Below are 26,436 nucleotides of genomic sequence, written 5' to 3' on the forward strand. Positions count from 1 at the left end.
TGATTAGGGGTCCAATTTGTTAGCAATTTTTGTGAGGAAATGCATGCAATAAAATCCTGAACCAAATAACAAGTACCAAACACATCTTTGAAATACACTTTTTAATATAGGTGAAATAAACGTTTGCTTAGATAACCCAATCACTCAGTGGTTTAGAAGTTGGTATAAATGTTAATGATCTTAATGCTACAAGAAAACTTTTCAAAATTTGTATGTTTAGTTACAAATATCTGCATGTGATATGTAGACTGTATATATTTTATCTCTGAAAAACAAGTAACACCTAAAAGTCTGGTTTATGTTTGATACACACTTTTAAAACATAGACTTTTTGGTCATTTTTATAAGTGATTTCATACTTCTTTAATAACACATTTAATTTTAAAAAAGATCATAATCATCAAGAGAGTAAGTATAACATCTATATTCAAACACTAATGTATGTTTGAGACTGATCCCTATGAAGTTCAGAGATAATAATATAGGTGATTTATATATGTGATCACTACCATAGTTAGTGAGAAGTTTAAGTGGTGTTCACTACCATAAATAGTGAAATGTGAAGAGGTGATCACTAATGAATATGTATACAATCATACCTTGATTATTCAGAAGTTGATTTAGATATAAAGTATTGATGGATACCATCGAGTGACTGCACGATGAGTTGGTTAAATTCTATATTCAAATACTTATCTGTATCAGAGAGAAATTATATTGATCCCTGCGAAGATCAGAGAGAAATTATATAGAGTGATCACTGCCATGGTTTGTGAGAAGTTTGAGTGGTGTTCACTATCATTAGTGAGATGTGAAGAGGTGATCACTAAGAAAATATAAAGTATTGATGGATACCAATACCATCGAGTGACTGCAAGATGAGTTGCTTAACATACATTCAAATCACAAGAAATATTGTGTTTAGGTTTTGATTCTTCTCTAATTTCAACCTTGTTTACATGTTTTCATCTTATAAGTTATTTGCAACAAATATTATTTTATAAGCTACTAGTTTTTATCCCCCATATTAAGGGGTTGTTTTACATTATTCATTTATAATATTTATATATATTTCTGGATTTTAATTTTACTTATTGTAAAAAGTTATAACATACTTAGAATTTTATTATGAAAGGGTTTCACAAATAAATGAGATGTTATAACTCGGTTTTAAAAGCTATTTGGGTTGGTGAGACTCGAATAAATGATATCTTTTTAAAAAAATATCATTATTTTATATGATATCTTTTTTAAAAAAAATATCATTTTTTTACTATAAAATTGTTTTCTTATTCAATTATAAATGATATCTTTTTTTAAAAAAAATCGAATAACTAATATTTAATATATCCTTATTTTATATGGTAGCTTAAGAGAATATAGAGAGGTTTCATTATATATATTTAAGATGTGCAACAATTTTTTTTATAAACTTGCAAACTGTTTTTAAAAGTGGTAATTAGACCGGTTTATAAAATTTAACTAAAAATATTTATCTATTTAAATTTTGTTCAACTTTTAAAACTCTTACATAAATTCCTCATATTTATCTTAAAACAATATCTATTTATTTTTTTATTAAAATTATTATGTTTCTTTTTCTTTCACACATACAAAAATATATGAAATGGTTTATATGGAGTGAATAGTAGTCCATTATATAGGGAATCACTATTCAATCCATATACTATATCATTTTTAGAGAATCAAATGGAGTGCAAAATTAAAAAACCTTAAACTTTTCTTTGAGTTATAAGGCTGTGGATGATATAGGAATTCCAGTATAAATGCTCAAGGTTTATATAATTCTTGCACTACGTTTACATTTAGTATGTGTCACTTAGTATCGGGATCGTCTCACGGTTCGTGGAGATTTAAAGCGAACTAAAATGTCGAGGCTTTTTTCAAATATCCATTTGATTTAAACTCTCATCATTTTCCCGGGCTTTTGACTGACAATAATAAACTAATAAGTTTATAGTTGGTGGATTTAAATTTTTTTTGTTTCATTAACCTTTTAGATTGACCCGATTCAAACTTTCGAATTGTATTTGACATCATAAAAAAATCAAACTATAAATAATCTAAGATTCTTAACCATCAGCCACCATTAGTTTATGTCCTTATTTTATTTATTTTTTTACTATTCCATAATACAATGATGAATCATTAATAACATGGGTCTTACTCTTAATTGTGACCAATCAACAATTTCTTAATAAACAAAGCTCAGTTTTAAAAGACGTAGTACATAACCCGTATAAATTGGAGGCCCAAAGTCATTGCTCCAAAATATTAATCTCTTTAGAAAGTCAAAATTTTAGTTAACTACTTATAAAATCTAAAATATATATCATTTGTTATCATGTCTAGATAACAAACATATACAAAAGTACATAAAATTATATTATTTAATTAATAATCGTATTAATCATATTCAATTAAATATTATGTTACAGAGTAAAAAGGTTTTTGATGATGAATACTCCATGTCCATGACATACATGTATCCATTATTTATCGATACCCACGTGACTCCATCATACACGTCAAAGCTTTAATACGTATTTACCTAATTACTACATACCTATCACCGACAAATAATAACTAACACGAAAACAAAATCTTTATCTAATTACCCAATAAATTATACTTACTTTGGGACGAATCACATAACTTGTGGATCACACACACAAGCTATAGCTTCAATACTACATTGTTAACTGTGAAAAAAACCGCATTACATGTATATACAGCACAAGGCAATTTTGTATCCACCTGCTCCCCTCACTTTCTCTTTCATGTCAAATTAACAAAACTACTATTTATAAGCTATTAATATGAGGTTGCTAGTGTTTATCAATAAGACATATCGAAGTGAGATTGAGTTGAGTACCAACCATCTTTAAAAGGATTCCTTATTAAGTCAAACCAACATAACCTCAAAAGTCAAAGCAATCACCATACAAGTATACAACAATCAAATCAAATCAAAACCCGGCCCAAAAGATGAGCTGAAAGGTCCAGCCCATTAACCCACGAAGACGACGTCGAATTAGTTTTTACGATCTTAGAGAGAGAAAGCTTTAAGAGAGAGAAACTCGAGCTCGAAGAAGAACAAATAATCAATCAATCGTATAACAATAATAATAATAACACAAATCAATACCAATCAAACAATCAATCGCATGTATGTTATTATTATCATCATACATGCATATCCTCTGGTGTATTAATTAGGGTTCAATTTCAAAAACTATCCGTTCAATCAAATGTTATCTCGTTTTGTTCTTCCAGGGCTCAATTCGTTTCAATAATTGAAATTATTGCAAATGGCGCCAATTCATCAACCGAGGTGTTTGCCGTTCAGGTATTTGTTTCAGAAACCCTAGAATTGGACGAAATGTTGTGTGCAGGGTAAACCTAGACTTGGTACCAGTTAGGGATTTGTTGTTAGGGTTTATTGTGTGTTTGATTGTGTAATTGGAGTGTTGTATTGGTGTAATTGGTTGAATGCATGTGTGAAGTTGATCAAATGGGAAAGTGAGTGAAACTAGGGTTGTTTTGTTTTTTGTTGGTTTTCAGGTGTGGTGTTGATGAGATATATGTCATTTGAGCTTGTTGTTTAGTGTTAATCTTGTTTATAATGGCTAGTGGTTGTGATCGTGTACTTGTAGGAGTTTGCAGACTCATTTGGCTTGTGGTTAATCACTGTTTGTTTGCATGCGATTATGGTACTAATAATACACGATCTAAAAAATATCCAAGTTTGTTTGCTTTGTTTATAACGGTGAGTAGTTGTGATCATGCACTTGTAGGAGTCTGCAGATTCATTTTGGCTTCTTGTCTGGTATAACTTTGGTTGTGATTAATCGTTGTTTATTGTTTCTTTGGTTAGGTTAATGAATGATTAGTATGCGATTATGATACTACTAATGACATGATCTAAAGAAAATCCAAGTTTGTTTGCTTTGTTTATTAACATCGTTTAATGCTTGAAATGTTTAGACCGTAGAAAGTTTCCACGCGCAAGTTTGTTATTTTTTTTCTTTGTGCACTATCATAGGTGATATATACCTTCTCTTCTTGCCCGTCTATCCCTAACCCGTAATGCATAAGTTGTTGACACGAATTCATTTGGCATACCATTATACATCTAGCTTTGATCTCTTTAGCTTAGTATGCTTGTAGTTTGTTGAGATGATATGGGCATATGGTGTGAACATTGACGGACTAGTAGAAACAATCATGAAGTTGGATTTTTTTTTAACATCTTGACTTGGGGCATTATCCAATGAATGATACAAATGAATTAATGTTATTCAAAACTTTTGAGTGTTTATTTCTACATATATGCAATTTGAACAAGGAAATAGATTTGCTTGAATGCTCGACTATGAACCAACTTGCTTCATTTGAACAGGAAAATAGATTTGCTTGAATGCTTGACTATGAACCAACTTGCTTCAGTTGAACAAGGAAATAGATTTGCTTGAGTCCTCAGCTATGAACCAACTTGCTTTATTTGAACACGGAAATAGATTTGCTCGGGTGCTCGACTATGAACCAACTTGCTTTATTTGAACAAAGAAATAGATTTGCTTGAGTCTCGACGTTGAACCAACTTGCTTTATTTGAATAAAGAAATAGATTTGCTTGAGTGCTCGACCATGAACCAACTTGCTTTATTGAACAAGGAAATAGATTTGCTCGAGTGCTCGACTATGAACCAACTTGCTTTATTTGAACAAAGAATAGATTTGCTTGAGTGCTCAACTATGAACCATTGATTTTAGATATTGTTTGATTATTTCCCTTCTTGACATGTTCAAAGTTTTTTTATATCTTTAATCATTTCCTTTTTTTGTGCATACACATGATATCTCTATAGCAATGAGAGTGAAACCTGTAGGTCATTATAGCGGGAATGCATGGTAGTCAAGTAGTCAATGCTGGGGTTGATTCCATGGGTGGAGTTATTGATGGTGGAGTTGAAGTTTCTTCTACACCATCTGCACAACAATCATCATATCTTGAAAAAACTCAAACAGAACTCAGGTTTAATTCTTTTTTTTATTGATGATTTCTGTTTAATTCTTCTTTTCTTTCTTCAAATCAAGCTTATGCTTGATAATTTTTTTGCAGGGAGACTTTCACTGCTGCTGAGAAGTTTAAAAGAGAATTAGAGTTTTTACAAAAGTATTACAATTTTGTCATTTTTGTTTGTATTTAAAGATTTGAACACTTTGTGTTTATTGATTAGTTGTTGATATTTGCAGGGTGGTGATCCGTTAGATTTAAAAGTTGAGAATGGAACCTCAGTCAGCTTGCAGTCCACATCCCTGCTTGATCAGCATCCAGAGCAATTTGTGACAAGGTTCGTATGTATTTCTAAAATATAACCTTAGAGGTGGCAATGTCGATTCATATACCTGTGCGTGAGTTGGTTCAGGTTATGTTATATCTCAACAGGTCAAGTTGTTAGGCTTGTAAACAAACTAATGGACATGAACGAACATGTTTGTGTTGTTCTTTTAATTTTAACTGAACAAACACTTGAAGACGAACAATTAAAGGAACAGGGTTTTCTTGTTCATGTCTGTTTATGTTCTTTCATTAATAGTATAGATGGACGGTTCACGAATGTAAACGAACAAGCATAACTAAACATAGACGAACTTCAAAACTTGGCTGAAATTTGACAATTAGTTAAAAGTAATGTGAAAATTAATTGTTGGGCCTAAAAAGTTATGAAAGCTAGACTAAGTTGTGATTGGCCTAGAAAATTTAATACATTAACAAACGTAAGTGAACAGACAAACAAATTTAAATGAACGCTGTAAACGAATGTTCACGAACGAACACGAGATAGTTTATGTTTTTCATTTATTAGTTAATTATTAAACAAGCAGAAACGAACTTCCCGCCAATTGGTTCCCTTACTGATCACTGAACGTTCGGTTCGTTTACGTTTTACAGTCCTACAAGTGGGTGAAAAAAAATACTTTACAGGAGACGAATTAAATGGGTCGGCAGTCGTTCAAAGTGTATATCAGTGCATTAAACCTCCCAAACGATTTTATTTAAGAAACTTGATTGTTAGTGAAACAATATGACTTATACAGTTACATTAAATGCTGCTTTGTTTTTTTAAACAAAAGTTCAAAAATGCTGCCTGATCTGCTCATTTGTCACCTCTAAGTATCACATCATTGTTAGTAAGTTTGCTTATACTTTTTTTTAATGGTATTTTAGTGAAGTAAAAGGCAGTTTTGCAATAACCGCTTCACCTCATGGAGATTCTGTTGAAAGTAGTGGAAGGCTCGGGGCTCCTTCAGTTGGTGAACCGAATAGTGCCGATAATCTTATGTTATTTGACTGTGAAAATAAGTTTCATGAAGTTGAAAAAAGACCCCTGCATCTTCATGTCAATAATACTGTATCTGATGTGGCATTAGACTTGCCCAAAAAGTCATATAAACGTAGGAATAGATCACGGTCAAACCGGGACGGGGGTCGGTCAAGTTCTACTGATGCGGGCCCTCGCAAAGGTCAACCCTTTTTGACTTCTCGTCATGCACCAAAGGATGCTAAGAGAGTGGAACATGATGATGATAGTCAGGAGCCAAAACATTTGTCAAATTCCAATTCGGTCCCTAAAAGTCCTGTAAAGTCAACTCAACCTGATATTCAAGAAACCTTAGGGCATGTAGAGCAGGAAACAGGTACAAAGGGATTTGAATCCAAATCATCAGGCAGCAGAAGTATTCCAAGTGTAGATGACAAAAATGAGGACGAATCAGTGGCTGTTATGAAAAATGTTGATTCCAATGGGACTATGGAAGTTAATTTAGCATTAAACGAAGCACCGAGTATCGAGGGCAGTGATGTAAATACACTGAATAATGATAAGGCATTAAACACTGTTAATAATACTTCCAATCCGTGTTCTGCAAGCCACAATGACAATGGTTCTACAGTTAAGGAAGTTGAAGATCTAAAAGGATCTGAATCTGCTTTGCAACATGAGTCTGCTATATTAACCTCAACCAAGGAACACGAAGACTCGATTTTAGAAGAGGCTCGAATTATAGAGGTTTAGCCATTATGTATTTATTTTGAAGTAAATGGTATTTATCTTTGCCATGCACGACTCTTCTTATTTGTGATTGTTTTGCAAACAGGAAAAGCGTAAGAGGATTGCCGGATTATCGTTTAGGGTCTTTAAATCAGAGAGTCATCATATGTCGCATTGGCATTTTGTTCTTGAAGAAATGTCATGGTTGGCTAATGATTTTGCACAGGTTCGGTTAGTTTTTTAAATGAATTATTCAACTTATTAGCACTCTTCATTCCCTTTCTATGTTTTTCCTTTTACAATATCTTACACTTGGTATTTTTTATTTGTTATTTGTTCGTCATTCATAGGAGCGCCTTTGGAAAGCTACTGCAACTGCTCAAATTTCTAGGAGAGCTGCTTATAGTTCACAAGCCAGAATTCAGCAACAAAATTCACTTTGGCAGCAAAAACAAGTTGCTCATACCTTGGCAGAAGCTGTCATGGACTTCTGGCACACAGTGCAGGTGAATTTAATAAGTTATAATAACATATTATAAACAGATAAATTTGTATTCCCTTGATGCAAAGATTGTTGTATCGGATATATCTTTTTCTAATTTTACCTATTGCCTCATTAGCAGCCACTACAAGATGTTGGCAAGATTGATTTTAGTGATTGCTTTTAAAGTTAAAACATTAACAAAGCTAATTGATTCACAAAACTCATAAACATCAATGCTTTCAGAAGAAAACAATTATCAACTCTGTCAGGAATTATTGTAATTTCAATGTTAAATGACCAAATTCACACACATATTATTATACTTAAGTTATATGAATTAAGGGAGTTGAATGCTAATAGCTTTATATGTGACAGGTGAAATGCAATGGCTTGGAGTTTGAGGGCTCTAAAAAAGATACTAAACTTGGGCTTCACCAATACGGGCTGAGATTCTTAGAGTACAACAGCTCTCAGGCTCAGTACAGCTCAGCTCAAGCACCTATGACTCCTGATAGGATATCTGATCTTGGCACTATAGGCATTTCATGGGAGGATAATTTAACAGAAGTATGGACTGTCACTAAAATTGGCGGGTTGGGTATTGGGTCAAAATTGTTTCTGACATGTCACAATGTTAACGAAAATCATATTTTGTACTATAATTTTTGTTTTTATCAATATTTAGTGTCAGATGATTAACAAATGTCATGTTTCAGTAATAATATAATTTTTAATAAAATGATTTTTCAAACTGGTATGCATTGAAATATATTTTGGTCATTTTTCTTTTAGTTTCTTACTTCCTTTTTGTGTGCAGGAGGACCTGTTTTATACTGTACCACCTGGTGCGATTGAGGACTACAGAAAATCTATTGAATCACATTTGCTACAACTTGAGGTAAATACATGACTCAAGAGTGATATCATGAAAGTATGTTATTTCTGTTGTTACAAGGCTTGTTTGTGTGTAATTTTCTTTCATGTCATTTTATCTTTTTTTTATTTAGGTGTTTACTGTTATGACCACTGAACAATAATATGCCCACCTTTTTCTTTTTAGTTTTGTCTGATGATATATTTTTCTCTTCCTTAGAGAACTGGTAGTAGCATGCAAGAGGAAGTGGATGCCAATGGATATGATGCTGTTCCAGGTATTATAAGACTCGGTGCAGTTGAGTGGGTAGGGTTACGGGTCAAAATCCACGGGCTGGTTGACAGAACATTTTTTGTTCACGCTATTTTGACTTTTCAAAAAAATAGCATGCAAAGTATGATTACAAAGTAATATTATTTCAATAACAATCAGATCTTTTGATTAAAATGATGTATGATGTGTTACGCGTTAAAAGACACGTTGGGACGCTTTTCGACCAACAATCTATTTTTTAATTCAACTATTTTTTAATATTACATAGGGGTGTGCATAGGTCGGTTTAGGTCAGTTATGGGCTCAAACCGAACATAAGGGTATGTAGGAAATTCAAACCATAGTCCAGCATATGATTTTGGTTCCATAGAACCCTTGCACAACAAGCAGATGCAGCAATGTATTCAGCTTCTGCAGTAGAAATTGACACTATAGTCTGCTTCTTGCAGGACACTAATCTGTTCCCTTGAATTTGACATAAAACCAAAAATTCGATTTTTAAGTTTTTGAAAGCATTTGGTTTTGGTTTGGGTTCAGTTAGGTTTTTTTGATTTTACCATTTGGGCTTGAGATGTTTAGGCCATAAAATAATAGAGCCCAAAACAATGAATTTAGGCCTACAACTTTTTGTTAAGTAATGATTAATTGGTTATCTATAAATTAAATTGTACGGGTTACACTATTTATTAAATTCTTATAAATTACTTAAAATTCAAAGTTAAGATAGGAAGTCCATATATTCGGTTCAGTTTTTCGGTTTTAGTTGCATGCAATACCGAAACCAAACAAAAAATTCTGTTATTATGAAAACAGAAAACCAAACCGTCGGCTTTTGTTTGGGTTCACTTATTTCGGTTATGGGTCTATATTTTTTACTTTCATGCACACGATTTGACTCATTTAAGATAATATGTGACTTGATTTGATCAGTAGAAAGTTCTAACCATGTAGCCATTGAATCACTAGATGATACACTTGAAGAGGATGAGGGAGAAACGAACCCGTATTATCTACCAGGAGCATTTGGAGGTAATAGGTCATCAGACCCCGCTCAAAAGAAAAAGAAACACTTCAGGTCATATGGGCAAAGATCATACGATACGGGGCACGGTTCTCCATTCATGCAATCCCATGAAAGAGCTATCGGGACTCAACCTTCAATATTAAGTGGGAAACGACCCACCACCAGTATAAACGTTTCAATTCCCACAAAACGTGTGCGTACCGCTTCCAGACCGAGGTTTACTGGACCCACGGGCTTCGTTCAGGCACCGAATGGACCCGATGCTTTAAGTGGTGATAACAATTCATTTCAGGATGAACAAAGTTCTTTACATGGTGGTTCCCACATGCTCAACAATATGGATGTGGAATCAGGTGGGGAGTATGAAAAGCAATCTAATTTTGACCCGACAGAAGTATCCAACCGACCTAAAAAGAAAAAGAAGACTAAACATCCTGTATGCAAATAACTAAATATTTAATTTAGCTTCAAAAATACCATTTAGTTTCCATACCCGTCTTTTAGATTTTAATTTTATTTTTATGCTATTGCAGGGATCCATGTTTGGTCATCAATGGCAGCTTGATCCTGATTTTCAGAATGATCAGGTGATGTTGCATTACTTTCTTTCAACCCGTCTGACTTATTGGATTGGAGAAAAAACATAACCTAAATTAACTCAAAATGTTCATAAATGGATAAAAATTGCCACCTCTAAATTGTGGTCATACTGTGAATTACATACTCAACTCAAACGACTTTAAGGTTCTTTTTATTCATTAGTAATTGACATGCATTCATGTTCTATGTAATAATACAGAATAATCACTTGAAGAGAAGGCTGGATAATCGCCAACTTGATTCCAATGGAAACGGCGGTATGCTTTGTTGTTGTCATAATATGTTGCATCCCAGAATGTAAATTTAATACATAAAATCTCCTACATCACTTTCTGCAAATGAGTTGGATTATATATATAGATTTTGTAGTCATGTTTAACAATTAACGCACCTGAAGATGATTTGTTTAATCAAACATATCATGAAAAATTTGAAGAATGTTATCAATCAGTGCACTATCATTCTGACTCCATTTTTCATTTTTTTCAGTAGCTTCTCAAACAAGTAACATGTCCAATTCAAGTAAGTTCATGAAATTACTTGTTCGTGATCGTGGTAGGAAAGCTAAATTGCTTAAGGTACTATGAAGTGATTTGTTAACCTTCTAATGGTTCTCTGGCTTGGCTTCTTAATCTTTTATGTATCTATTTATTTATTTATATAATCTCTGCAGACCCCTTCTGGACAGCAAGGTTCCGGAAGTCCATGGTCCTTATTTGAAGATCAGGTTATTTTCTTATTTATGTTATTGTGTTTTATATTGACAAATTGATTGTATCATATTGATATATAAGAACATTGTATGTGATCTCAGGCCCTTGTTGTGCTGGTTCATGATATGGGTGCCAACTGGGAGCTCGTAAGTGATGCAATTAACAGCACTTTGCAGTTTAAGGTAACTACTGTGTTAAGTGTGTTCGTTCATGATTTCTATTATATCTATTATATAATTTGCTAATATTTTGTTTTAATCAACGTGTGAAGTGCATTTATCGTAATTCCAAAGAATGCAAAGAGCGACACAAGTTATTATTGGATAGGAATAATGGTGATGGTGGTGATAGTGCTGAGGATTCAGGGTCCTCTCAGTCTTATCCATCTACTTTGCCTGGAATTCCAGAGGTAATATTTGTTTTTATACATGTTAGTAGACGTTCAATAAATGATTGATACGTCATTACATTAAATATTTTAAAAACTGTGGTAAAGTGATCTAAGAGGTTGTATAGGTATTAAAAATACACTTTGGAGTACTTTCAAGGTTCGACCCGTTTGACACACTTGACCTGCTTCTTTGTTAGCAATTATTTTTGTTTGACCCTTTTGTCTTGCTTAAGATATGGGTGTGCGTGAGTCGGTTTTGAGCTTAAACCAAACTAAAAGATGAAATTTTGGTTTTTGAAAACTGTTTGGTTTTACCATTTGGGCTTGAAAATTTTGGGCCTAAAAAAACTCAAAACAGTAAATTTGGGCCTGAAATTTAGGGCTTCATTCATCAATGTCTTATAGATTACTTTTACTTAAAATCAGGTTTTTTTGGTTTGTTTTGGTTCGGTTTGGTTGTTTTACGGATTTTGGTTGATGCAAAACTGAAGCAGAACTGAAAAATTGGTTTTTTAGAAAACTTTATACAAACTGTCGGTTTCTTTTACCGGTGGGTTTGGGTATTTTTGTTGGTTATGTTGATTATTCTGTTTATGGTTTCATTTATTTCGGTTTCATTCTCAATCACAGTTTGAGATTAAACATAACTACAGTCAACCTGTATATAAGTAACGGATCTTGATAGTTGCTTTTGTTTGTTTGTTTGTGTATATGACGCAGGGAAGTGCAAGACAATTGTTTCAACGCTTGCAGGGACCAATGGAAGAGGATACACTCAAGTCTCATTTTGATAAGATTATTACGATTTGGCAGAAACAACATCATAAATATAAAAAACCACCAAAGGTGACTGTTTTCGACATTTTCTTATTTATATACACTTATTAATTTAATATTTAATGCATAATTTGAGTTTTGAACTGGTGTAACTTATTTGATTTATATTTTTCTTGTTTTAGAAGGAAACTTACGACCCAAAGCAACGCCAGCCGGAGCATAATTCTCACACATTCGCTCTCTCTCAAGTCTGCCCTAATAATATTAATAATGACGGACCCATTCTTACGTAAGCTCTTTATTACAAGTTTAATTATTTAGTCTTTTGTGATTTAACATTTTAGGTGACAATTATTTTATTAATTTTCATTGAAGGCCTCTTGATCTTTGTGAGGCAATTTCACCTAGCCAGGATCATGTTTCTGTTGGTTATCAAGGCACTCATGCTGGAGGGTTACCGGGCCCAAACCATGGTAATCTAGCATCAACGGTTTCTGGGCCTGCCCCTTCTTCCTCACTACCGGGCTCTTCTGCAATGGGCCATGGTGGTCACTTAGCCTCTGCATCTACTCCACTTAGTCCTGCACTTAGGTAATGCTGAATTATCCAAATTATATATGGTAATGGCAATATAGACCCGTTAATGTAACATGGTTTTTCTCTTATTTATAATTTAGGGAGGGAAGATACGGTATTCCTAGAGCGGCTCCCTCATCAATAGACGAGCAACATAGAATCCAACATTTGAATCAAATGTCTGCAAGAAACATGCAACAGTCAGGCTTGCCACCTGGGCCCCACTCAGGAACTCGCGTGTTACCCGGTGGGACCGGTATGGGTGTCATGAATGGAATAAACCGAGGCATGACAATGGCTAGACCCGCATATCAGGGAATTGCTTCTCCATCGATGTTGAGTCCTGGTGTGCCATCTGGCAGTATGCACCCAGGACCCACTCCTAGTCAAGGGAGCTTAGTCAGACCTCGTGATGCGTTGCATATGATGAGGGTAATTTTTAGATATATTGCCCGTTTCTGTTTAAGCTATTTTTTTATTTGACTCGTTTTTTGTTGCAGCCGAACCAGAATAGTGAGCTTGGAACAGGGTCTTTTCCAAATCAGAATAACAATATTCAAACACAGGGTCAACCATACCCACATCCGATGTCCCCTCAACCGTCTCCACATATGCCACAACATCTTCAAGGACTGCCAGCTCACCCAGCCCATGGAATGCGTTTGTTTAAAGAGAGACAGCTTCACCAACAACGTCTGCTACAACAGCAATTTGCTACGTCCAATCCTGTGTCGCCACATTTGCATCAACAACCGCAACAAACTCAACTTCCTGTTTCGGTTTCATCTCCTCAAAGCAGTACACAAATGCAACCGCCACGTGGGCCGGTGCGTAACCTTATGGTCAAACAGCCGCCACGTCAGCCACCACAACCGTTTCAACCACCCGCCAGGAAACCCCACCCTCAGCAGGCGGTTAAGGTTATGAATGGCTTCTCGGGCGATGGCAGCGAGCAAAATGGTCAAGGGGTGGCGGCTGCATCTTTGAAGCAGTCAACACATGATTCCCGGTCAAGGTCAACTATCGGTCAAAGTCAACCACCAGCTGCTTCCACAAAGCAAAAGACTTCCCATGCTCCACCATTGGGTTCTATAACCACCAGCCTCCGTCAGCCTCATCTGCCACAAAAGGTCGGGAGTCAAACTCAAGCAACCGCTGGTCAAAGAATTATACCAAACCGAAAAGAAAATGCTTCTGAACCAGCTCATGCAACTGAGCCAGATATGCTTTCACCTCAATCAAATACTGCTGGCGGTGATGAACATGCTGGATTGGAGGTTAACCATGACGATGGTGGTGTATAGTGGCAAAAGCAGCCGTCTACATAGCTAATATCTCTCACCTAGCCCGTTAATTTTTGACCCGCATGGAGGACTCTTTTAACAGTTTTTGGGTGATGTGTCATTCACATGTAATAGGAATGTACAGGTTTGCTTCCTTTATTTTTCTGCAGCCAAATTTTGCATAGTATAAAGCTCTACAAAACTGAGGTTGCAATTTCAACCCATTTACTTATGAACGGGTTTATTAGAATTGTGGTATATTTTTTATCGGATTATTTTGAGTATGATGAAAGAATATAATAGCTAAAAAAGAAAATGGGTTAAACTTATTTGGTCTTGTTTAATAAAATAAAAATTCTAATCTGTGATAATAGCAATCAATACTTGTTCTGTAATTCATAATCAAACATATTAATCTGTAATAAGTTCCTTACGTATCGGTTCGCTGTCTTGTATGTGATTATGGTCACTAGTGACTATGGAGATGACAAAGGAAGGATGAGCTGGTGAGCGAACTGGTGTCTGCATCTGACACCGTAAATTGTAGAAAGATCAACAGTGAACTAATAATAAAAGATTTAAGCAATAGTCAAGTTTAACAAGAAAACGGCGGATCCATTCTGATTCAATTTGACCAAACTTGTTTGTGTGCACGTGGATCCAGGTTTAACCGGTAACCAGGCCAAACACAACTATTGCAATTCACTGTTAAATACATACGGATCGAGGGGATGATAGATTGGCCATTGGTTTCTTGGCATGGTCATTGGTTTCTTAGTATGTACACTAGTCATGGCTGCTGTGTTAACTATGTAGGATTGGCTGGTTAAGTAATGGAACCCAAATACGACCTATATTTTTATTCGTGTAAAAGATATCAACCCTAATACTTTGAACACTTAAAATGTATGAAAGGGTGATAAGTTGTGTGTAAGTTGCAGTTAAGTTGTACACATGTTAGTTAAACTAGTTGGAAGTTGTAGTAAATAGGTCGACGACTTGTTATAGATTAATTCAAACACGATTCATTTACTAAACCATGATACCTAAACTTGTATTATTTTTTTGTCATTCAGGGAATTGCCATCCGTAGTCCTGCCATAATGTTTTCTCACTTATTTCATTACATTAAACTAATTATCCTTTGGTATCATCTCTAGTCACTTAACAAATCTGTAACGATCTATAGAGAAGGGTGAGGAGAGTGTGTAAATAGTTCATTAGTTTAAGGTAAAGAAAATAAACACGAGAATGTATAAATTTATAGCGGTTTTGGTGGATGTTAACCAATTCACCTTACATCCACTCCTTGGTATCTACAGAGATGCAAGACTTAAATATTCTAGGGCCTGCTGCCCGACTCAACCGTAGACCCTTACCCCCCTCCCCCCCCCCCCCCCCCCCCTTCTTCTCTTAATCGTTGACTGAAGAGTAACATTTAAGAATTGCACCAAAGTTTGAACACTTCTTTCGGAAGTAATTTTCAAACATTTATTTATGGTTAACACATGTAGTGAAATCTTGTATTAGACTGTATATGTGAGTTTTCAACATATGTATTTGTTCTTAAGTTCCATGTTTATAAACCATGAATGATATTATGAAATTTTGGTTTATATCATAAAAGACCTTTTATACGTCACATAAAATGTAGTCGTGTACTCGTTTTTAGGTGATCTAAACTCAAATTAGGCACACTATTTTCCTTACATTGATACTTTTGTACATCAAAAATTGTGTAGACACATTGTTGACTTGAGATTTCAAATAATGACTTGATTAACTCGCTCAAGCGTTCTACATTCTCATCCCATCCCGTCAACTTTGGTTCTTAATTCTTATGGTCTCTATTCTTTAACTTTTGACCTTGCTTGAATACATGTACTTGACACGTTTAATGCACGGTCCAACCATGAGATCGATTGTGATGTTTTTATCCTTTTAACTTTTGTTAGATTGGTTCTACAGGTTATTTAGAAATTAACATTCTTATTTTTTTATTATTATTCTTAAACTAAAAATTATGTCAATCTTTCATAAGTACTACACGATTACAATAAAGAATGTTGGATGCTTGGATATGAATATGTGAATAATCATATTTATCATTTATATCATATGCTAATATTTTCAGTATCATGACAATAAGGAATTTATTTCACAATTTGTAACCACGTATGCCTTTATAAATCCAAATGTTGTGACAGACCGAACAAATAGAACGTCCTAACTTAGTGGTCATTGTCATTAGGTCTGGTCACAATTGTCTTTACCGTTTATGATTAAACCATCATTATTGATCCTAGGGTTGGTGGTCCAGTGACGAGACGAAATCTCTTAACACTAAAAGGTCCTTGGTTAAATCTCAAAAACTAAAAATAATTTATCTTGAGAAAAAAACAAGTTTGCATTAACAATTTATTTTCTACTATTGTGACAAAAAGTAAGCCGTCTTTAATCAAACAAATAAATATATATAATTTTGTTTTCAAACAAATAAAAGAAAGGGACTTTAGAGCATCCGCAGGGCCGCAAAGGGTACCGGAACCCGAGGTCCGGCTTATGTGGCTTGGAGGTGGACTGGCGGGTGGTGTCGTGGAGGGATGTCTTGGGGCCTTGGGGGAGAGTTTGTTGTTGTAGACGGATTGGATTTTTGAGAAAAAAATGAAATCTGACATGACGTTGACGTAGTGATTTGTAGAGATCTAGCATTGTTGGTGATCTTAGTTATATTGTTAAACATTTTCATGCCAACGTGTTATATGTGTTGCTAATTATTTACTCCATCCGTTCCTTTTTAAATGTCATAATTTAAAAAACACAAATTTCAAAGTTGGTTGAATGAATACATTTTTTTATTACCAAATGACAATAAATACTTTTAAAACTGGATGTCTGGGTCCTTCAATATTATTTATCAATGCTAGTTGTGTGTGTTTAAAAGTAAATTTAAAAATTAGCTAATAAAATTTAAAACTAGACATTTATAATTTGACAAATATAAAAAGAAAATATGAACATTTAAATGGGATATTTTTCAAACATGGGTCTTTCGGTAATTACATCGTTGGTTATTACTTATTAATATTAATTAATTGTAATTAAATATTCAAATACCAAAAAAACGTGTAACCGCTGTAACGGACTAATCCACCACCATGAGACTCGTTCCATACCATCTCTCATCACCTCTGCTTCAATTTCTGTTACAATCATTTCATTTCACTTCTTTTTCTTTTCTTCTCTCACATCTATTCAATTAAACAATGCTTCACTTCTTCATCGCTTTAATCCAACATATTCTCATTCAATTCCAAAAAAAACCATAATTTGTTGCAGATTAGGTCGTGTATCAATGGATGACAAACAAACTGCTTCCGATCGGATACGAGACCGGAACATAATGGACATGCTTCGAGACGATCAATCATCCGGACCGAAGAAGAACTGGAAGGTCTTTCGCGACAAGCTCCGTTTAAAACGAACCGGACGAGCCTGGACGTCGTCCGTACCGGTTCCAGCATCAGACATTCCAATGAGTAATAATAATAAGAATCGTATGATGACGAAGCGTGGATCCTGGAGGTACCAAGCCGATGACGTCAGCGAGTCGGAAGGTGACGTCACTCAGAGCATCCGCTTACATCCGCTGGATCCGGATCCGGAAACCGGAGATGAAAATGAAAACGAAAACAACTCGGCGGCGGCGGCCGGTGACGGAGAGGTGATGTCGTTGATGAGTTTGTTGATTATCATGAGGATGAAGAGGAGGTACACGTGGCGGTGGAGGAAGAAGATGTAGGTGATGGACACGTGTGCAGTGGGTGTAAGGGGAAGTTTAATGGGACGGCGTTGGGTGTGTGTGGGCATACGTTTTGTAAGCAGTGTACGAAGGAGCATCATGTCTCCAAAGGTAACTGTCCTACTTGCAATCAGTATATCTTAGAGATTTTTGATTGATTCGTTACGTGTTTTGTTTTATTTTTCTTTATTTGATTTTGTAAAAGAATTGTACTAAATAATTTATATGATAATGTAAACTATAGCGCACTACGTTTTTTACTGACTTTATTTTGAATCTTTTCTTTTCTCTAGTTAAATTAGACTCTGGAACACAAGGGTAAAGTAAATGGTGTAGTGAATAGTGACGTGCTTGGCTTAGTTAAACTTTAGTGCTTTCATTGTGTCAAGGTTTAGGATGAAAATTTCATGTTCACTTATACATAAAAGCTAAGGGATTTCGGAATCTTGATGGGTCAGGGTCTTAATTAGCCGGTCTTTTCAAAATATAAGTATGTTTTAAACATGTTCGGAGATTTGCTAGATATATACATGGGATGAACTCTAGGCAAAATAGAAAAGGAGAAACATGGAATTGGTTCAAAGACTCGACTTTTAGTGTGGTTCTATTCAAGGGTAGGGATAGCTTATGAGGTTTTGATAAATTGGCCGGTTTACATTAGTTGCACCTAGTAAGAGTTTCGATTGTCAAAATGTGATGGCTCAAAGGGTTATGAGTCATGACATTTATGTTGGTTGTTACTTACTGTGACTCTTATTTGAAAGGATTTCATGGCTATTCGAAAGGTCTTGGACCAAGACGCTTATATACAATAGTGACCAAAAATAATATTAGAACACCAAAACCTTTGTTTGCTAATTAATTATTTTGGTATCACCGTCTATAATTTCTAGCTACTTAAAATATTTGAAAACTCAGTACGTTCCATTGGGTTATCACCATATATGCAATGCTGTAAGCACGTCACAAATCCAAAGCGTATTGTTCAGTTGATACTAGGGCGAAATTTCTTTTGAAGAAATAGATCACTCGCGATGTACGAAGTTAAGGCTTTGATTGTTATTTTTGACATAGAGCTATTCTTTAGAACTTAAAACCAGACAAAAATTAGTTTTTGGACGTTACTCCTCAGACATACGGATTTAACTCTCTTGAAATAGACGGTTTGAGTTGTAGTTGAGTTTTTTAGCTTCCATTTCTTAGGATGTTAACTCCGGTCAAAACTCTTCATGTTAGACTGAACTGGTTCTTGGCCAGTTCCAAGTGAGTTAATGTTTTGATCTTGCTCCTTTCTTGACTCAAATTTCAGGTCTGCAGATTAACATGTTAACATGTTAAAGCTTGTTTGATTTTGTTTTAAATATTGATTATTTCTTGGGCTGTATGCTCATTTTTTTCTGCACAAATATATTTACACTGTAAATAGTTGCATACTTGCATTTGTAGTTGTAGCTTTTCCGTTAGTGTAAAAAATAGTAGCCTAGATATATATTTAACTAAAATCTAAATAATATTAAGATATGTTCAATCACCCTCTTAAAATCTAACCAAAATCCTGGTTTAAAAGGCTAGAGACGTTATGAAACGTTTAGGCTCTAAAAGTTAAAGCACGTAGCGGCGTTGAAAGTACAACCAAATAAGCATTATATAAAACCAAAAGATGCATCTCTCATATATAGAACCAAAAGATGCATCTCTCATCTATTATATATGTGAGCCTTTTAATCTAGTAAATTATTCAAAGTCTTCATCCGTTGGTCATTTTTACAAACCAATCTCCCGAATACCCTCATTGTTACCAGTTTTTACTCAAATGTACATGAAGCACCACCTCAAGGCCGTATGCGTGTGTTTTAATCGCCCCACTCACGTTTTTGCTCTTTTTAAAACCAAGAAGGCAAGAACCAATCATTCATAAAACCTTGTCTCCAACTTTTATCGCATGGTCTGAAAATTTAAAGTACCAAAAATGAAGGTAGGCTTTATCATATATCCGTATACCAGTCAGCCATAACTTTTACCTTTTTTTAATAAAATGAACTTCAAATTCACATGGCACATAAAAGTAGGTATAGAACTTCACATGGAGTTACATGACTACATCTACCCCCTTTCACTTTCTTTTTTAACCCTAACTAAAGGCCGATCACCAGTCAACAAAAAAACCAAAGCAAGAATCCCTTCCCACTTGCCCACTTTATCCCATTCTCTAGTATATCACAAAAGTCCCATCTCAATACACCTTTAAAAAAATTATTCAAAGTCATTTTAATCACTAAATTGTCACACCGACCCGACCCTAGTGTCACTCGAATGTCATATAAGTAACTGCTACAAAAAATTGCTACGTGGATCCGCTCCTAGACAAAACAATAACCACATAACTGCAATTTATATAAGTTGAAATGAGATAAATTGAGCAAATTAGGATTGTCAAAAGATGTTCTAAAGGAAAAAAAATGGTAGAAGGATCTTTTGCACAAAAAGATCCTAATAGATTCCAGTGAACTCAACTCAACTCAACTCAAGGGATAGAAACAGGAATCTACCACCCTAAAGGAACTCCATGAACATACAAACTCTTGCACATGTGATCCACAACAAACAAACTCCTTTCTTTCTTTCTTCTTTCTTTTATAATATTATCCTGTACCGAACACGCGAAAGAATAATAAAGGCACACTTATCGGGTCATCCTTTAGTTCTCATAATAGTAATGCTGCCTTTCCCGCCTTCGGTCCTGATTTTGGTTTTACCAACAATAGGCTTCCCCGAGAATGCAGATGTAGGGTATAACAGCGTGGGGTCCTCATAAGGTTTCTTGGATTTTGATGGTGGTGGGGTCAGAATCTTTTGGTTTATGTCTTTTAGAGTAACGGCGCCTTCACCACACGGTTTTACAAACGCAAACGGTAGAACCACTGATGATGTAACATTCGTTGGTGTTTGAATGAATGATTTTTTCCCTATGATCAAGTAATGGAACTTGTTTAGGATTTAAGCAAGAAAATAGGGGTGTAAACGAGCTTAGCTGCCTGAGATTGGCTTGCTAATAAGCAAACAGCTCGAATTGAGCTGAGCTTAAACGAGCTCGACTAGCCTTGTGAGCCTAAACGAGCTTGTTATCTATATAACTTTTATCTAATATATTAAATATACGAACACAACAATTACTATTGTGTGTGTGTGTGCGCGCGCGTGTAGTATTATAACCAAACAGAATATATATCATGTTATACACAAAAATGATAAATGATGAATATATAAAGAATAATAATTATAAATGTATACAAATAATAAAGTTACTAATAAATAATAAACGAGTCGATCGATCTTAAAAAACTTCTCATGATCCAGCTCAAGCTTGTTATTTATATAAATTTTATTTAATATATTAAAATTAAAAATATACTTACAAAACAATTACTGTTATATAAAAATACGATGAAAATAACTATATATGTATATAAGAATGATAAATAATAAACAAGCCAAACTCGAGCTTGAAAAACTACTCACGAACTGAGCTCAAGAATGAGGAGACAAACCTTTGAAAATGATGTTTTTGCGGGTAGGAGTGCGTTGCTCTTGAACCAGGTTACCTTGATTCATGGGTTGTGAAACAGCAGAATCTACAACAAAAATTAAACAGAAAAGAGTTAAAGAGAGAATAACTAAATTATCGAATTATTTAATATCAAAATATGTGTGTACCTGTAAGATGCATCCGGATATCAGATGTCCCAGTTAAATTCCTATATTCAAAAATTGGACTCATGTGGTTAACATGCCGAATTGGCCAATAATAATATAAATTCAACGAAACAAACATACATATCATCAGGGCTAAAATGCATCCCCGAGTCATTTACTAGGCAATCGGCTAACCATCCTTCTGATGATTGGTCCAACTCCAAACCGTCATACCCGGATCCAGATACAGGCATATCATCTAATAAACACAAACTGTTAGTCACATTCAAACCGAATAAACATTCTTACATCATTACAATGAAATTATCAAGAACCAGACCAGCAAATCCAGACACCCATTGTTCCATGTCAGCAAATGCATCATCCAACGAGTCTACATTCTCCTAAACAATATACCCAAATAAGATAAATCAAGCGAAACTAATATCACAAAATAATAATAATAATGTGTGTTCCTCATATACAAACCTTAGACTTCAAAAAGTTGGATGAAAAATCCTCATCACAAAGTGGAAGAACATCTGCACTCAAACCGTCATCATCAAATTGCAGCATCCGTCTTCTCTTTGATTGCGAACACGGCTCCCGACACATCTCCTTTCCCTTGTTCACATTTTCTGTTTAATCAATCGTGTCAGATTAACATTTAACAACAATAATATCCAAAACTAAAACATAAATTACAAAATTACCATTGTCGGTAACTTGATAACCCAAATCCCCACAAGACCTCACAGGGGTGGTGGTTGTGTCATCAAACACATAAGAAAGATCATCATTTCCGTTGTCTCTCACATCGTTCCACAAGCTATTCGATACATCTGTTTACAAATCAATTATTACCAAACCCCAATATTAGATACATACATCCGACAATATCAGTGTGTAAAATTTAAAGATGATCGCAAGTGTTACCTAGTTGTAACGCGTAATCTTCGTCTTTCCAATCCCACATTTCGTCACTAGAATTCAGATAAAATGATAATACATTAACAACATTATTATATTAATATCATATCAATTATCAAACCATTGAAGACAATGAATCAGACACAATTACAAGGTATTTAATTATAGACATAATACAGCAATCAATTCCTTGATTTATAATTTTATATATATAATGCATACAATCCATACATTTAGTGGTGGATCTATATCTAAGGGAACATAAAGCTGAATTTAAATCATGAATTAAATTATGCAAATCACTCCAACCAATTAAAAGTTGACCAAAATATAATCATTAATGCCGACTATAATAAAAAAATAAAACGATCTATCTCCCATGCGTTTGACCTTGACCCACCTCAAATCAAACACACTGAACATACAATTGAATTAAATCAACAATAATAAGAGGATTAGAACATACTTAAGGGTCTTATCGTGGTCCATGACAATGAAATCTGGAAGCAATTGGATGAAATTAAAGACAAATCGAATAATATTTCAATCGGAAGTAGCCGTAGAGAAGGATTGACGGAACATAGAATTGAAATGGGAGCAGAAATGATGTGGGTATTCGTTAAGAAGCAGCACACACACAGAGCATATTAATATGAGTGTGTGGGTGGGTGTGATTTGTGTAGTGTGAGTGGGCTTTGGATTTTTAATTTGGGGCTCTATTTATTTATTTATTTATGAGAGTGAATTGGGATTCCATGGGAGACAGCCTACCAGGCTGAGGAAGGGGTTCAGGATACTTTTCCCCTCTTTTATTTTGTTTTGTTTTTTATTTTTTTTAATTTTATTCTCCAAGGGGGTGTTTGGTACAGAGAATGAAATTGTAGAGAAATGGAATAGAGAAATGGAATTGCAGAGAAAGGGAATTGGTCTGGAGAATGAGAATTGACTGTTCTGTTTGGTAGTACAGAGATTTCAGTAGAGAAATATAGCTGAGAATCATTTCTCTTGTTTGGTACATAGAAAATAAACAGAGAATTATATCAACTTTATCATTAGCACAAGTATTTTTTTCATAACAAATATTTATTAAAAAATAAAAAACATATAAAAAGATGCATAAATTCCAACCAAAATATGCATTGATCAAACTAATTCACATACAAAACATAGTTTTTAAGCAAAAAACATCAACCATAGTTAAAACCAATTCACATACAAAACATACTTCAACCATACACAACTATCCCATTGAACCATCGGTATACAACTCGACCATCTCAATTTTCTCTTCTATTGTCAACGCAAGAAAAGAACGTCCTAGATCCACATCTTTACCCATCAAATGAGCTGTTTTGAACCTTTTTTATCATAACTCACAATATCAGTTGTTACACAATGAATTTCAAGTAAACACCAGAAGAGTTTATAACCCATGCTAATGCTTTTTTTGCATGCTAAAAGAGTCCCTATCGACCAAAGGATTTCCTCTCCTGTACTACTTGGATGTCATTGGCTATCTCATTATTTTTTCACTTTCATGCCAACCTGTGCAAAAAAGTCTTTTGTGAGATAGGTTTCATTTGAATCAAAGCTAACTCAAAGTCTCAAACCCATTTAGATCCCTATATTTGGTGTAACGTTTATGTCAATGTTAAAACTTATATAACACATCACTGACTATTTTTAGGCTACCACACTATCATTTGACCAATTCAATCTCAAATTTGACATTTTACTTCAACTCAACTTTTTAAGAGAAATACCAAATATGCCCTTAACAATATGCAATTTATATTTGTAAGTTTCTATGGATCTGACCAAATTTCAAATAACGTCTAGCAGTCTAAACCTCATTTGAATTACAAACGTAATCTATTTCAATTTAACTCTAGTAGTTTAAATTACAAAAGTAAACCATTGTCTACCACTATGATGAAGCTCAGATGAGGCCAGGTTCATCATCACAACAAACCGAAAACATTTTCAAGAAACGGACCATCAAGTAATCGCGTGCATAGGTGGAAACAAAGCAAAGAAAACACTGTGTGCAGGGACTAATTTACACTTAATAAGATTGATAAATGTAAACACAACGTGTTGGTTTAGTAAGACAGAAAAATATAACTTACCAGCTTTGTTTAGACCAGGGCCCAACAAACGAGGAATCTGCTTGATGACAGACTCAGTAGCCAAGAAAGCTTGGTGCTTCTTAGCAAGTTTCTTCACTAGCTTCTTGTTCTTGTTCAGCTTCTTCAGACCCTCAACGTCCATATACTCAAGTCCAATCTTTTGGGTCTGCAAGTTTGCTTGAAAATAATTAGATTGCTTGAATAAACAAATTGACCAAACCATAGTTGTCATAAGCAAATAGCAAACGACAAGCTACCTATAAGCTAATTGGCGATAATGAAATAGGGAATGCTATTTTATGTTTAGCTATACACTAGAAAAAAAAACTTCAGAAACATTTTACATGTATATTTTATCCAAATACAACGTTTTTATTATTAATACCCACACACACTATTTTATACAGCATATTTAACAACAACCTGCTATTTTATAGGTATATATTTATGTATATATTAAATTCAAAAAAACCAGAAATCTCACTACTTATCACGTGTAAAATCAGAAAGAAAGCAAAGCCCTAATGCCACACTGATCACTCGCTTGCTATGATCGCTATTAACAACTATGAACCAAACACTTCCGCATGATGCAATCTATTATAAACATCCCATTAAGACTATATTGGATTATTGGTCAAGTTCAAATTGTTCAAACAACCTATAACATCAACTGCCTTGTGTATATCACAGTTATCAGCAGAACTATTAATGTAACATATAACAATAGCATTACTCGTAAACCTTAATGTTCAATTAAATATACCATGCATTTTCACCGTTGAGTTAAATGAAATAAAAAATAACAGTTAAATCACCTCTTCAACATGCTGAGCATCTCCAAGCATGCAAACCTTCAACTTGGGGCGAGGAATGTGCGGCAGTTTTACGGTACCGCTGAACCACTTATCCTTTTGCGGATCATAATTCTTCAAACCAATTTGAAGCTCAATTGTTTCGGTAAAATTTCTCTTCTTCTCTTTGGCATCAGTAGTAATCTGAGTAATTGTCTCTCTCAGTGCTTCACTTTGAAGCTTACTACATAACAAATAATTAAAAAAAACATTAAACTTAGTATACACTAATTATCATTTTAAAACAACAGTTCTACAACAATCAATATTCAGTATTATTATTATTATTATTGTTATTATTATTATTAAATTTATCTAACTGAATCAATAAACATACCTCATTCTCAGAAGCTTCTCTTCTTGCTAATTTCACTTCTGCAAGCATCAAATAAAAAAAATTAAAAATAATAATAATAATAATAATAATAATAATAATAATAATAATAATAATAATTTCAGCATCAAATGGATGGCTAAGCATCAAAAAATGGTGGAATTAAGATCTAAATACATATAATTAACAAGAGGAAGCTTGTTAATTAACAATAATAAGCATCTGATAATGTATGAGCACAGATTAAACTGAGAAATGAATAATAAGATGGTACCTCCGATAGGGTTTCAAAGTGGCCACAATACAGAGGCGAGTAGCTTATATTACCGTAATATATGAATGAGATTGAAACCCTAATGCTTACCCGAGACCACCACCACCGTTGATTAGAGCTCCAAAACGAAACCCGGCAACGGCCATCATCGATGGAGAAAGCAGATTTAGAAGTCCAATGAAACATCACCATCTTACCTCCGTCATCTCTGTTGCCTAGGATTCAAAAACGGAAGCCGGCAACGACCGTCATCGGAAGAGATGAACGTCGAGAGAGCCTTTCATTTGCAGAAGAAAGAGTTTGAAAGGAAAAAAAGGAAAATGGGAGAAATGAACGTCCAGAAATCC

At 34.4% G+C, this 26,436-nt stretch overlaps 2 protein-coding genes and 2 pseudogenes across 3 annotated transcripts; 2 read left to right on the forward strand and 2 right to left on the reverse strand.

The window, feature by feature from the left end:
• The first annotated feature begins 4,904 nt into the window (after nt 1-4,904).
• LOC143616699 (chromatin modification-related protein EAF1 A-like) lies at nt 4,905-14,720 on the forward strand. 2 transcript variants are annotated; one of them, XM_077089453.1, is made up of 21 exons: nt 4,905-5,058; nt 5,146-5,212; nt 5,280-5,377; nt 6,256-7,096; nt 7,185-7,304; nt 7,429-7,584; nt 7,938-8,129; nt 8,380-8,460; nt 8,656-8,713; nt 9,676-10,169; nt 10,267-10,320; nt 10,533-10,590; nt 10,823-10,911; nt 11,007-11,060; nt 11,148-11,228; nt 11,318-11,455; nt 12,158-12,283; nt 12,397-12,503; nt 12,590-12,805; nt 12,892-13,222; nt 13,291-14,720. In XM_077089453.1, the coding sequence occupies exons 1-21, from the start codon at nt 4,928-4,930 to the stop codon at nt 14,092-14,094; spliced, it is 4,296 nt and encodes a 1,431-aa protein (XP_076945568.1). In that variant the 5' UTR covers nt 4,905-4,927; the 3' UTR covers nt 14,095-14,720. The 2 variants fall into 2 exon arrangements, with proteins under 2 accessions (XP_076945568.1, XP_076945567.1); XM_077089452.1 differs by lacking the exons at nt 4,905-5,058; nt 5,146-5,212; nt 5,280-5,377 and having other exon boundaries at nt 5,956-7,096; nt 10,826-10,911; nt 13,291-14,718.
• A 2,501-nt stretch (nt 14,721-17,221) lies between these two features.
• LOC143616703 (uncharacterized) lies at nt 17,222-18,033 on the forward strand (annotated as a pseudogene).
• Nucleotides 18,034-19,743: 1,710 nt separating this feature from the next.
• LOC143616700 (protein XRI1-like) lies at nt 19,744-23,118 on the reverse strand. The gene is made up of 9 exons (XM_077089454.1): nt 22,965-23,118; nt 22,505-22,551; nt 22,282-22,410; nt 22,058-22,206; nt 21,909-21,972; nt 21,710-21,827; nt 21,590-21,630; nt 21,424-21,507; nt 19,744-20,841 (listed from the first exon to the last, which is right to left on the reverse strand). Exons 1-9 carry the CDS (start codon nt 22,985-22,987, stop codon nt 20,567-20,569), a joined length of 930 nt encoding a protein of 309 aa, XP_076945569.1. The 5' UTR covers nt 22,988-23,118; the 3' UTR covers nt 19,744-20,566.
• A 1,378-nt stretch (nt 23,119-24,496) lies between these two features.
• Nucleotides 24,497-26,136, reverse strand: LOC143616706 (large ribosomal subunit protein uL1 pseudogene; annotated as a pseudogene).
• Between the last annotated feature and the right edge of the window lie 300 nt (nt 26,137-26,436).

The sequence above is a fragment of the Bidens hawaiensis genome, unplaced genomic scaffold (genome assembly GCF_021521415.1).
Source record: "Bidens hawaiensis isolate Kalapana, Puna unplaced genomic scaffold, B.hawaiensis_p1.1 tig00048969_1, whole genome shotgun sequence".
In the NCBI taxonomy this organism is placed as follows: domain Eukaryota; kingdom Viridiplantae; phylum Streptophyta; class Magnoliopsida; order Asterales; family Asteraceae; genus Bidens; species Bidens hawaiensis.

Excerpts from the sequence above, each read along its gene's own strand:
- LOC143616699 (XM_077089453.1), top strand. The coding sequence starts at position 4,928 with ATGCATGGTAGTCAAGTAGTCAATGCTGGGGTTGATTCCATGGGTGGA. Across the intron at positions 10,912-11,006 it reads GGAAAGCTAAATTGCTTAAG|ACCCCTTCTGGACAGCAAGG; the intron begins GTACTATGAAGT and ends TAATCTCTGCAG. Across the intron at positions 12,806-12,891 it reads CCACTTAGTCCTGCACTTAG|GGAGGGAAGATACGGTATTC; the intron begins GTAATGCTGAAT and ends TTTATAATTTAG.
- LOC143616700 (XM_077089454.1), bottom strand. The coding sequence starts at position 22,987 with ATGGACCACGATAAGACCCTTAA. Across the intron at positions 22,207-22,281 it reads TTATCAAGTTACCGACAATG|AAAATGTGAACAAGGGAAAG; the intron begins GTAATTTTGTAA and ends TTGATTAAACAG. Across the intron at positions 21,508-21,589 it reads TATCCGGATGCATCTTACAG|ATTCTGCTGTTTCACAACCC; the intron begins GTACACACATAT and ends TTTTTGTTGTAG.